Source organism: Plectropomus leopardus, chromosome 2, assembly GCF_026936395.1.
Source record: "Plectropomus leopardus strain MGB_pleo_1.0 chromosome 2, ASM2693639v1, whole genome shotgun sequence".
NCBI lineage: Eukaryota > Metazoa > Chordata > Actinopteri > Perciformes > Serranidae > Plectropomus > Plectropomus leopardus.
In genome coordinates this window covers 34469201-34481236 of record NC_142177.1, presented here as the reverse complement: position 1 = coordinate 34481236, position 12036 = coordinate 34469201, and the positions used below count along the sequence as shown (strand labels likewise).

Sequence of the window (12036 nt, the reverse complement as noted above, 5' to 3'; positions counted from 1 at the left end):
CGTTTCTGGGAAGTTAGGATGTCTCTAGCATCTTTGGATGTTTCAAGGATTTTAGGATGTTTCTAAGATTCTAGGATGTTACTAGTTGTCGGAAGTTTATAGGATCTAGACACGTTTTTCAAGATTTTAAGATATTTCCAAGAATTTAGGGTGTTTCTAGGGTTTTAGGATGTTCCCAGGAATTTGGGACATTTCAAGGATTTTATGTTTCTAGGATCGTATGACTTCAACAGGATTTTTGGACATTAGAGGTTTAGCTAGGATCTTTGTTGGGGGGTGCAGGGGATCCTCCACTGGCATTTTTTTAAACAAACAAGCTCAATTTTTCTGCTTTTTATGCACTCTGGCACCCTATGTACAAAAACAAATCCCAGTATGAATCATTTTATTTTTTGTTGTGAATTAGAAAATGGTTTGGGCCAAAATCGTTCTGCAAGCAGAAAGTTGAGAATCACTGCCCTACTATATATAGCAACAATATAATAACCCGTACACTGTAAATCAGCAGTCTCCAACAAGCCTGACCCGCTCTGATCTCATCACCTCCTCACTGTCAGCCCACAGACAGCCTGTCTTCATCAGAATGACAGCCATAATAACCATCTCTGGATGGCCTTGTCTCAGATGGCTTTAGATAACACGCTTGCATAACGCTTAACTGCCTGAATTTATACCCCGGCTGCGCCTGACCCTCACCCTGCTACCTCCAGGGTGCAGCTGAATGCAGCTGGTCTGTTCCTGTTGGTGGCACAGTTTTCATGAAGCTCGGCTCTAATCCTTGTATGTAATCTGGCAGTTCCAGCAGCAGCCAATCACAACCTGTTTGTACTCTGTAATATTGGAATGAAAATGCCTGACAGCAGAGCGCGAGCATGTGACACCAATAACTGGCCAGAGAAAATGTCTGCTGCTATGATGCTGTGATGATGATGCGGCACTGAAAACTTGTCATACTGAAGACCCCCACATAGATACACTGGACCTAAAATAGCCATAACAACTCTATATTATTAAAGACTTACTCTGCAGGATTTTCCTAAAAGACAATACACTCATGCAGAAATAATCCCTCTGAATCGTCACTTAAGACCCACTAGAAGTGAGTGGCGGTGTATTTTTCTGCAGAGACTTTGCCCTCTTTCTTTATTTTCTTTCTTTTTATGTTTTGTGCTCAATACATTTATGGGTGTGTACGCTGACAGCGCTCAGGTGAGGTTGAGGCTTTGTAAAAAGGTAGCAACCAGGGGCCAGACTCTAAAACAGCAGGCATCCAAAAGACACAGCACCAAATAAATTCAAATATAGGTAGAAGAAATGTCAAACATGAGTGAATATGGGTTTGACTTTTACTTTCACCTTCATTGGCGAGTTTGCACTCTAAAAACAAATTTTTTGGCTCAACAAAAAACTGCAACAGTGTGCGTAAATGTTTTGGAGATATGACAACTTCTAATGAAATCACATACATCAGGCGCACTACATTGAGTTAGGGGAATTAGCTTCTCTTCTATAATCAAATTAAATTCTGTGTTTTATTTCTAGAAATAAGGCAATTCCTACCATTAATTAGAGTATTAAACAATTATAGGAATAAAGGAAATGAAAAAAGCAATCAATTAAAAAAGCAATATTTTGCAAGAAGTAACAAAAGAGACTATCATATCTTTGCCATGAACCATCTTGACAAGTTTATCTCTAATAGCAAAAGTCCCAAAATCACACTGAATGTAGAAAAAAACTGTGGAATTCCTGTCAAGGTTTGAACAGTTTTCCTGTACGTGTTGCTAAACACACTTTTCCTGCAAACTCAGCCTCTGTCTAAATTAGCAGGGCGTGATGAGCAAATCAGAGCATCAAAAGTGCTGTACATGTCTGCATCATCAGTTAGCTACCAGCCTGAATTAGCTGCGGTTCCCCACTGGGAGTAGTGACAGACAGAGGGAGGAGAGGAGCCTGTCATTTGAAGCATGAAATCCCTTTAACCAAGTCCTCTGTCACTCAGCAGCCAGTGGGGGAGCGCAGCATGCCGAGCTGTAAACGCACAGGTTAAGAGGCAGGGCCACCACTGCTGCTGGATCTGCTTACTGAATGAAGATCAACATTACACAGCACATCCACAGACACAGCCATCACTTCTGGACCTCCTCAGTCAGCAGACACGCCATATCAACACCTCAGCGTTCCCCCTAGTTACACTTGGCAGCTCTAAGTGCTGCAGACTAATAAAGTTAATACACGATGCACTTTTATCCTGCTGCATCGTATTTTGTGCGGTTTATTACGCCTCTTTTTTTTTTTTATTTTTAGGTACAACACTTTGCAACACTTTCGTCTGTATTGTCCCCTGTATATAATGCTTTGTGCTCCATAAAAGCAATGACAGTGAATTTCATCTCTTGCCTCACTGGGGCATGGGGCGTTATTGTTGTACCTTAGCGCTCCCTTACCTCACATACTGCATATCTCCCAGTGTGCAGTGCTGTTGTCTGTTTGTTACAGTAGCTCAAAGGCTCAGAGAGAGCTTGTTGTTTTTCTAAATTTAATGGAATGGAAAAGCCTCGTTCTTCACTGCATAATGTCAATCATCCTTTTATTTGTTTTCTGAAGAGTTTGTGTTTTTGTTGCCAATGTTTTATTCTTCTGTTCTTCTTCATCTATATATCTATCAAGGTATTAAATCAAGGTATTAAATGTGTTTTGAGATGAGACGCATCATTTAATTATTTTTTTTCATTTTCAATTTCCTAACAAGACTTTGCAATTCCCAAATTAGTCAGTGAAGGAAAATATTTTTTGATTTGAAAAAAAACCAAAACGAATTGTAACAACATTGTAAGGGGACCGAGCGGCAAAGCAACAAGGACAAAGGACAAAAAACAGGGTTTTATTTTTTTAAAAAAGAAATGAAAAAGAGAGTATTCGATGCCAGCTGGCAACCTTTTATTCAATATTTGAAGAAAACAAAAATGTAATGTCATTCAATGATTTTTGCTAGTTTTTGACTGATTGTAGGATCCTTTGATTTAGTATTGTGTGTCTAGGCTGGGTGGGTTTTGTGTCTTGGTTTTTGTTTTGTTATTGCTTTTTAGTCTGTTGTTTCCCTTTTGTTTCCCTTCTGTTGTCTTACTTTTTTTTGTAATTAAAAAAATCCTGGAGAAGACCTCACCAAAACAATCACTCCAACTCAAAGACAAAGAAACAAATTATTAAAATCAAATCACAATTTGCAATGTAAGTTTAAAAGCACATTAATTCAACTTTGTGATGTTAATTGTTATAGGTATAGACAGAGAAGTGAGAAGGAGGGTGTATTTCAAATTATGCTTTTTTTCCATTTTCCTGTTTCTGCACACCCCGGCTTTAATAAACAATAGAAGTAGAAGTAACTTGATTTCAAGTATGAACAAAAGGTCTTGCATACGCCATCCTACTGCTAGTCGTGATGCTTGGGTTTTATATTAATTTTATTCTTGCACACAGCAATTATACTAATTTTCAGAGTAAGACAATGTCTCCCAATGCATGTCTCCCAATGCTTCTGCCCTGTTTCAAAAAGACACTTTGTGAGATAATAATATTAGGCAAATTAGCAAGGATATGAAGGAAAGTGCCAAGCCGGTTCATGACAATGCTCTGATCATCTCTTTTGTTGCCGCTTGTCTAAGTCTTTAAATGAGCGACTGAATGGGAATAAATCTCATTAGGATATTATTTGAGAGCCATGCTGCTGTTCATCTTATGGAAGTGTTCAACTTGTAGATTCAGATCACAAAGAAATGCAAGTAAAATATGAATGAACGTTTCTTTAAAACCCATTATCATCTACTTATAAGACACCACGTGGAGAACATAGTTATTACTCAGCCCTATCTTAGCATAACATTAACTCCATGAGGTCCTCCATATCTTTGTACATGGAGATTAGAATATCTTTTGAAATGCCATGCGTTTCACATTTCATCTGTCCTCCTAACCAGCCTGAACAATACTATAAAAAGACTTGCTCCAGTGATTCTCTGACTGCTGCCTGAAATTATGAAGCAGGATTCAGGTTGAATCGCTCACAGTTGGCCTGCAGTGTGTTTGCTGAATTTCCTCCAGTGGCTGCTGATGCAGCTGCAGCCTATAAATAGGCCCAGCCCAGACAGGCAGAGGGAGGAGGGCTTTGGTTAACCCCTGAGACCCGGTCCTAATCTGACCCCAATAATAGGCAGCATCATTAGAGAGTCAGCTCAGCTGGCTGGCCAAAGAGGATACAGGGCCCCCTCCGTCCGGACAGATCTTGGCATCATCACGTCTCAGGAGATGCGCAGGACCCTGTTTTTGAGCACCTTTAAGCTCACCCTTATTGTCAGCTACCTGTCGTGGACTCCTCTTTTGCCTGCTGGCTATTCCTTGAGCCAATGTCCTCTATCTGCCACAATGCAGACAAGGGGGGGGTGGCTCACTCTCTTACCACCCGAACCTGTCTTTTCATATCTCCAGATGGCCGAGGTTTGGTGCCTCTCTGCCTCATATGCATTGCATGGCCTGGATTCAACAAAGCAGTTGTAGCTTTGCTTCCCCAACGGTGCTTTCCTGCATTCAAAGGGTATTCATCTCCCTCTTGCCCTCCCTCTTGTACAGCCGTTTTGGCACAGTTTGGCTCTCTTTTTCTCCTCCCACTCTCTCCCTTTTCTGTTCCTCCCATAGTCAGTCATTATACCACAAACAGGTCCCTTCGTGGGGGTAGGGAGATATCCACTGATGTGCAGATTCTCCCAGATTTATTACACAGGGGTTTACAGGTCAGTCTTAATTAAGAAGTAAAATCATTAAGGAGGGATAGATAAAGAGAGGGTGCCACAGAGATGACCCATGTGAGGCAGAAATCTCCGCTTTGGTCCTTATGGCTTCCAGACAACCTGAAATCTGACACCTACATTATCCACCAGATTTTTCAGGGAGAGGATGGAAGCAATTGTAATGCTTGTTGGATCAGATGAACTGTGAAAGAGGAGACAACTTTAAAATGTCTCCAACTCACCTCAGTACTTCATGGCCAGCAGAGCATTTTTGCATCTGTTCACGAAGCTTTCTAACTCCAGAGTCAACTGCAGTGTGTTTGGGTAGAGAGGAAGTGAGCTTTTTATGCAGAGGATGTGTAAACTATTGTTTAAAGTAGATGCACTTGCTCATCTGTGCATAATTTTCCCCTTGTGCCATAAAATCAAGGTGGATGCTCTTTCACTGTCAATTGCTTTGATAGGAAATAAATGACTGAAATTCTGTTAATGTATGCCACATGTCTGCACTTGATCTGAACTAATAATGAAACAAAAAAAAGCAAATACTACGAATATATCTGATCCTGTTTGAAATGATAACACACAAACTCTTGTATCTTTTTCAATTCTTTGTCATTGCTGCAGTCATTTTACACTACACTTTTAAGAGATCACTTAGCAATTAGATACTCTGATGTCTTTTTCTTCTGCATTGTGGTAATGATGTTTGAGTTGCTGTGGAAGGAATGTTTTTTATTCTCATTTTTCAGCTCTGCTTGCTGAGGTTAGTGCTTCTAAAAGTGCTGCATCATTTTTAGAAATCCCGAAGGTATGTTTTTCAATAAATACAGCAGGCACCCCCAGTCTCTGGTCTACACTGGTGTAACAGGCAGGTGAGCTGAAAAACACAGCAACACCTAGTGGTGGAGGGATAAGTTACAGAACTGAAAACAGCCGGCGGCCAAGAAAAGGGGGACTGTGGCATGTTTTTTACATCTGTCTTGATGAATAAAAGACTTATTTCGACCAAACCAGAGCTGGTTTGTGCGGGTCCGTGAACACAGCACAGTGGACTCTCTCCATAAGTTCTTTTTATCCTCAGCAGCAGTGTGTCACTCACAGGGGGGATAATTGATCTGTCAATCCATCCACAGCTGATCAGATATCATCACAAAATATTTGAATATATGGGAAACCCGGGATGGTTGGTACCAATGGATTCCTTAGGTTGTCTAGTTTCAAAAAAGAGCACTACCATAATGCTAGCTGAAAAGATGACTGTGCCACTGCCTCTTAAAGATAGTAATATTAGCCTTCCATTATTTTCACCAAAGAGAGGGGGCCAGCAGTTGTATCAGGAGGGCCACCCATTGCCCCTCCTTGGGGGAACCGCTGCTTCAATTCAAGGTGTCTGCTACAGTGATTTAAAAGCTGCCATAGTGAGCTGCCAAGGTTATAGATTTGAGCAAACTTAGCTCACAAACACGTACAGTAGGTTGTGTCATCTTAGACCTGACCAACACCCACGTGAGGACTTGAACAACTACATGGAGGCCATCGCGTTCGGGCCAATTTAGAGATCTAGCTCCAACTGAAGTCAGTTGAAGTACAAATCTCAGAGGGACCAATGCCAGTGCTTTTATAGAATCCATGAGCAGTCTAAATATTATTGTTACCTGCTAACAAGCTGAAATGTTGTCACCCCAAAATTAATGAAATGTGTCAGTGCAATGTGTAAAGTCGCACAGTCAATTCTTCACAGCCACTGCTGCCTGGAGGCTGAACACTTCAGTGGCTGCTCTCGGTCAGCTGGAAGACTGTCGTTGATTTGCAGAGTGTATACTTGCCAACAAGTGCATGTACTTACACCAGCGACCAGTGTTGGGCAAGTTACTTTTAAAATGTAATATATTACATAATACTAGTTACTGTCATTGAAAAGTACTAAGATACTTTATAATATTACTGTCGGTGCAGAGTGTGTCTTACTGATTACACTACTTTTGCATTATCCTCAACAATAGGAGCAGAAGTACAACTAATTAAAAGTGGAAGAGGGTTATGTTGTTTCCTAGTTGGTAATCGAAGCAGAAAACCCAAGTGTATCGAAGTTTATTACAAATCCAGATGTGGATGGTATTGTAAGACTGTCCTCTGGAACGCAAATCTGTCCCATATATGCGTTGACATGCAGTGGTTACCACTTTTTTTTTAAATCACCCACTAATATTAACAATAGTGAGACCATATTGAAAAACTAAATAGCATAGACTTTTAAATTGCTAGCCTCAGACACAGGAATGGGCAGGGAAATACAAATTTTGGTCTGTTTACTTATAAGATAGGTGTGCTAGAAGTCTAGAAGCCTGGCCAAATTTTGGAGCCGATATTTGGCCTTTTGCCGATTATCTAAATCTGTGTTTTAGTTTAATGATTGCCGATAAAGTTCATCAATGAAAAAGTCTGCATCTCACACTCAACCAACACCAGGGAAGGCAGTCTGCAATACAAGCAAAGGAAGTGTCAGCATGGGAGCATCTTTTACTTTGTAAAACCTTAGAGAGCTATTTTTATTTACTCTTTTTTTTTAATTAAAATTTTCACAGATATTTATAAAACAAAAAAAGATCCTGAGAACTTGCTGTATAAGATGTTGAAAGTTTCAGTTTTGATTAAACATTTGCTAAAATCATTTAAACAAAGTTTTTTGTTAGCGTTTGTTATATTCCAAATTTTCAACTGAAATATTTTTATTTCATTGTAAATGCATATCAGTTCCAAATATCTGTTATCAGTTTCATTAAGTACTAATAAGATAAGATTGTCACTCCAACGAGAATAGCTGATCCACCTTAACAACAGTCCAAGTGAGCCACAACAGGTTCCAAAGGGAGACTAATTATCTGCTGTAATGCATTAACCCCAACACTACGTACAAAAACGCAGCTTCTGAAATGATTTATGTGCATGGTTTTCAGAGTATCTTGTGTAGTTCTGTGTTTTCTATTTAATACAGCTCCCCAAAACTCTGGTATGCAAATGCCAAATGTGAAATTAAAATTTCAACAGCTGCTTGCATCTTCATCATGCATAAACCTAAGACTTCATTTGACTTGAAGCGGCTGTTCTACTGAGAGATTGGGTTGCTCCAAACAAGCAAGGAAATAATGAGCGTCAATATACAATTATTCAACTTCTGACTTTAGTTGTTTATACTTAGTGGTAGCAAATTATTCTGACGGGGACATGAGCAGATAAGTTTTTGAAGGTTGCAAATAGAAATAAGGAAAATCCTTTTTTGTAGAATGGAATTAAATTTGATTCAGTCTCACAGGTGCTTACCCAAGCACTATTCCTGTGTGAAATGGGGAAAGATAGAAGCAAGAAACTGGAAATGAACCATTCCAATCTCATTGACAGTTTTGCTGCCTAATTCATCTTTATGAACGCTTGCCTCATACTGTACTAATCTGCAATGTATATCACTTTACATCTCCGTGACATCTCATTATTAATCCAGTAAAAATGTGCTGCCTCTCAGCTTTCTATAGAGGTGTCATACATCAAGAAACTTAAGGGTGGTTTCTTTTTAAGCTCTGTCGAAACCGTCGTCACATAAGGTGTTGCACAGCCATGTCAGACAGAAATGTGTCTTGACTCCCTTTGGTGGTGTTTCTAAAAGGTCCATTACTGTAACTACAGTGGTGGCACAAGTCTGGGTGGTTGGAAAGCACAATTTTCAAACATGGCTTTGCTTTTAGAGGCTGACCCTTTCCTGTTGCCTCTCCCAGTACCGCAGCTCAAAAAACGATGCCGCATCATCGCCGGGTGTCTACATCGAGCAATGATGCGAACTGTGAACTGATATTAAAAATGAGCAGATGGCCACAATACTCTCAGGTCCTTGACAAGGGTGCCAAAACCTTTCGTAGCCAAATGGTGTCACAAAAGTCTAAAATCATATGCTCAAGTGGAGAAATCACTTTGACCTTTTTTAAACCTGTACAAAAAATAAAGCTCAAAAGCCTCTTTCTTATTGGTTACAGGTGATATATTCCCAGGCTTTTGCTTTTGGTTGTTTCAGCATTGTCAGCTCCCTGTGCAGTACCACTTAGCAACTAAGCCCCAGGCAGTGCGCTTTCTCCAGAGGCAAGAGGTTATATGAGTTACCCCACACTCACAGGGAACAATTGTTTGCTTATATAACTACAATTTGGCTTTGTCTCCTCATGAGGCGACGTGTAATTTATACATTATACGGACTAATCATGAAATGCTTTGACGTTGTTTACCTCACTGAAGGGATTGGATTGGATCAGAACGATAGCATCTTCACTGGCAAGCGGAAGAAGGATCCCTGGCCCACCAACAATTTCCGTCTTCAAAGCAGCATTAGTGGCTCCATTAAAATCCTGTCACCCTTTTTCCTTTATGGCTGTCTGTGGCTTCTGAGGAGAGGAGAAATCACAGTCATTCAAATGCTAAGTGACTTTAACACTCCTGTGAATATTAGAAAGGAGAGAACTACTCCATCATCTGCCGTGCACAAAAAAAAAGATGAGACCAGTGTTTTGAATATCCTATCCCCCTACCTCTGCAGTATCTCGTCACAAGCCATTACCTCTGCAGAAAGCAGACTGCTTGACACATGCATAACACCGAACTGTGTCAGTCTTCATTAAGACTTAACCATGTGCACGAACACATACCGGCAGACGCCTCAGAGACTGTCTCACTGATGTTATCATGTCAGCAGCTTTTCAATCCTTTGCTTTTAGACATCATAAGGGATGAGCTTATCATAGCTGCAAATGAATCAATGAGGTAATTGCAGACAGGAGTGCTATCTACACTGCAGGCAGTGGGACAACAGTTTATGCATAGGAGGAGCTCTCGGGGCACAAAGGGTAGGCCCTGTCCCATCCATCATTAGAGGAATCATCTTATTAATGCTCTCTTCTTTTTGCTTCACAGGTCACAGATGGAGGGACCATCAAGCAGAAAATCTTCACCTACGATGCTATGTTTAATACCAATTACTCTCACATGGAGGACTATCGCAGGCGTGAGGACCTCGTGTACCAGTCAACTGTGCGGTGAGTCTCAAAATCAGTTGACACCACAACAAGACCAAGACCTTACCTGCTCAAAGGAATACTTCCCCAGATGTCTGTGTGTATGAATTACTCACCCTGTGCGATGATCGTGAAGAAAACTTTCTCCTGCATACCTCCACGGTGAACAAGAATCCAAAAATAGAGAAAATATAAGGAAACACATTTGATGCTGCACCGTTTTTTCAGACTGCCCCAAATTTCATAGCCCCATTAGTCTGAAAAGTATCCCATAGGACCAATAGTCTATAGCCTCATTCCCACTGCAGAAAAAAACCCCGCTAACATCCCGCTTTTTAATGCAATGAGAATACATACGATCTGCATTCACACCCAGGTCAAATGACTCTGCAGTAGATGGGTTTTTATCGCCTCCTCCTCTGACTGGCATTGATGGTAATACAACACCCGTGTGAATGCGGTAATTTCAGCTGTGTAACCAAAGAGATTCAATGACGCACTGTAAGCAGCGCTAAAACACCAATGCATATACATCTGCACCAATTTAAAAAGAAAGTCTGAGGAAGTTAGAGATATGTAAAGAAAAGAAACCTCTGAAACCTTTTTAAATGCCTCTATTCCTGCTGGTGTCTACTGTTTACCTGTTCTCCTCCCTGTCCATGATGTCACACAGACACACCATCAAAACAACACACACACAAGCTGACAGAAAGGCAGACTTGTGCGGTGAGTTCACTGGCATTGGGAATGCAGTATTTAGCAAGTTTAACCGTGTCTGCAAAACCCGTGTGCACGTGCTAATTTTGGTGGGAAAGGGCATATTTCTCTGACAGCCTGTTATCCCAAAAACAAACAGCCATTGCTCCAAAGTCCAGTGTCTCTAAAATTTAACCCTATCTGCAGCTAGTTTCGGTTTCCCAGCGGCATTTGAGCCATCTCCTGGTATTTTTCTCATCCTTTCCAGAGTTTTTTATTGGCATTTAAGCCAGTAATCCCAGATGTCTTTACCAGCTATTTGCAGTGTTTCCCAGGTGACTTCGAGCCACCGATCCTGGGTGTTTTTAGCGACAATTTTCTCCATTTCCCATCAGTGTTTAAGCCTCCAACCCAGGTGATTTTTCACCAACCCATCCAGTCTTTTCCAGCAGCTATTGCATCACCAAATATGGATTCTTTTAAGCCAAAACACGATCTTTTCCTAATGGAGTTTTTTTGTGCCTAAACATAACCACACCCTCATTTTAGTGTTATTGAGAAACATAAACATTTCATCTTATCCGCTGCAAAATAGTAAACAATTGTAGCATATCTGTGGTTTACAGAAACACTGGCTACAATGTGATTCATTTTTCTGGTGATTATGTTGTCTAACTGCAGAATATGTGTATTTTTGTAGCAAAAATGGGAGTTTGGAGCAATGGCCATTTGTTTTTAGAATAAATGGCTGTCAGAGAAATGGGCACTCAATCCAGTGGGACATTTTTTGGACTAACATGGCTTGGGAATTTTGGGCTGTTGACAAACACTGGGCAGACCCTACAATTTCTCAACAGCAAAACTACATCAAACAAGAGCTTAAAAACTCTCACACAACTTGCAGAGTATAGTTCCAGTGTCTTATTACTTCCCAAACAGACATCCCTTTCCAATGGGGGACTGAAAGTGAACTATCTATGCTCTCTTCAAAGCCAGACTCCATTGAAAAAAAACTGTAATTTCACCTCACTGAACACAGGAGCTGCTGGTCTACTGCTTCCTGGATCATTTAGTTAGTTAATGTGTGAATTAAGTAAATCCAAACTAACCCTTTCAAACACCAAAGTCACACTGAGCAACACAGACTGATTAACTGATATACAAGCACTCATTTGGGAGGTGAAGTATTCTTTCATCTCTGCTTGTTCTGTGTTACCTACTTTTGTTTCAATCATTTAAAAAATAATAATAGTGAATTGCAAAATGTCAAACTTGCTGTATAAGAAAACAACCTCTTGATATGGTATAAAGTAAATACACCAAGATGACCTCCCGCTCTGTGCCACACAACCTTATTCTCAGCCATCTGCTGCTGGTCAGACCAGGTCAGACAGGAGTGACCGGTCAAAGGGGTCAGTGCATTATTACACGAGGACAGGAGGCATCGGCGAACTCTAATCAGCAGCTTTGCTCAGGATAAAGAGTTCAGTGTTAAAGAT

The 12036-nt window shown here is 40.6% G+C and overlaps 1 protein-coding gene across 2 annotated transcripts in view; it reads left to right on the top strand.

The window, feature by feature from the left end:
* The window catches only part of igsf21a (immunoglobin superfamily, member 21a), a 263595-nt gene that overhangs the window by 134942 nt on the left and 116617 nt on the right, over nucleotides 1-12036 (top strand). For both annotated transcript variants that reach the window (XM_042497548.2, XM_042497540.2), the window contains exon 3: nucleotides 9741-9862. In XM_042497548.2, the coding sequence (XP_042353482.1) occupies nucleotides 9741-9862 (122 nt within the window). The remainder of the gene's footprint in view (nucleotides 1-9740; nucleotides 9863-12036) is intronic.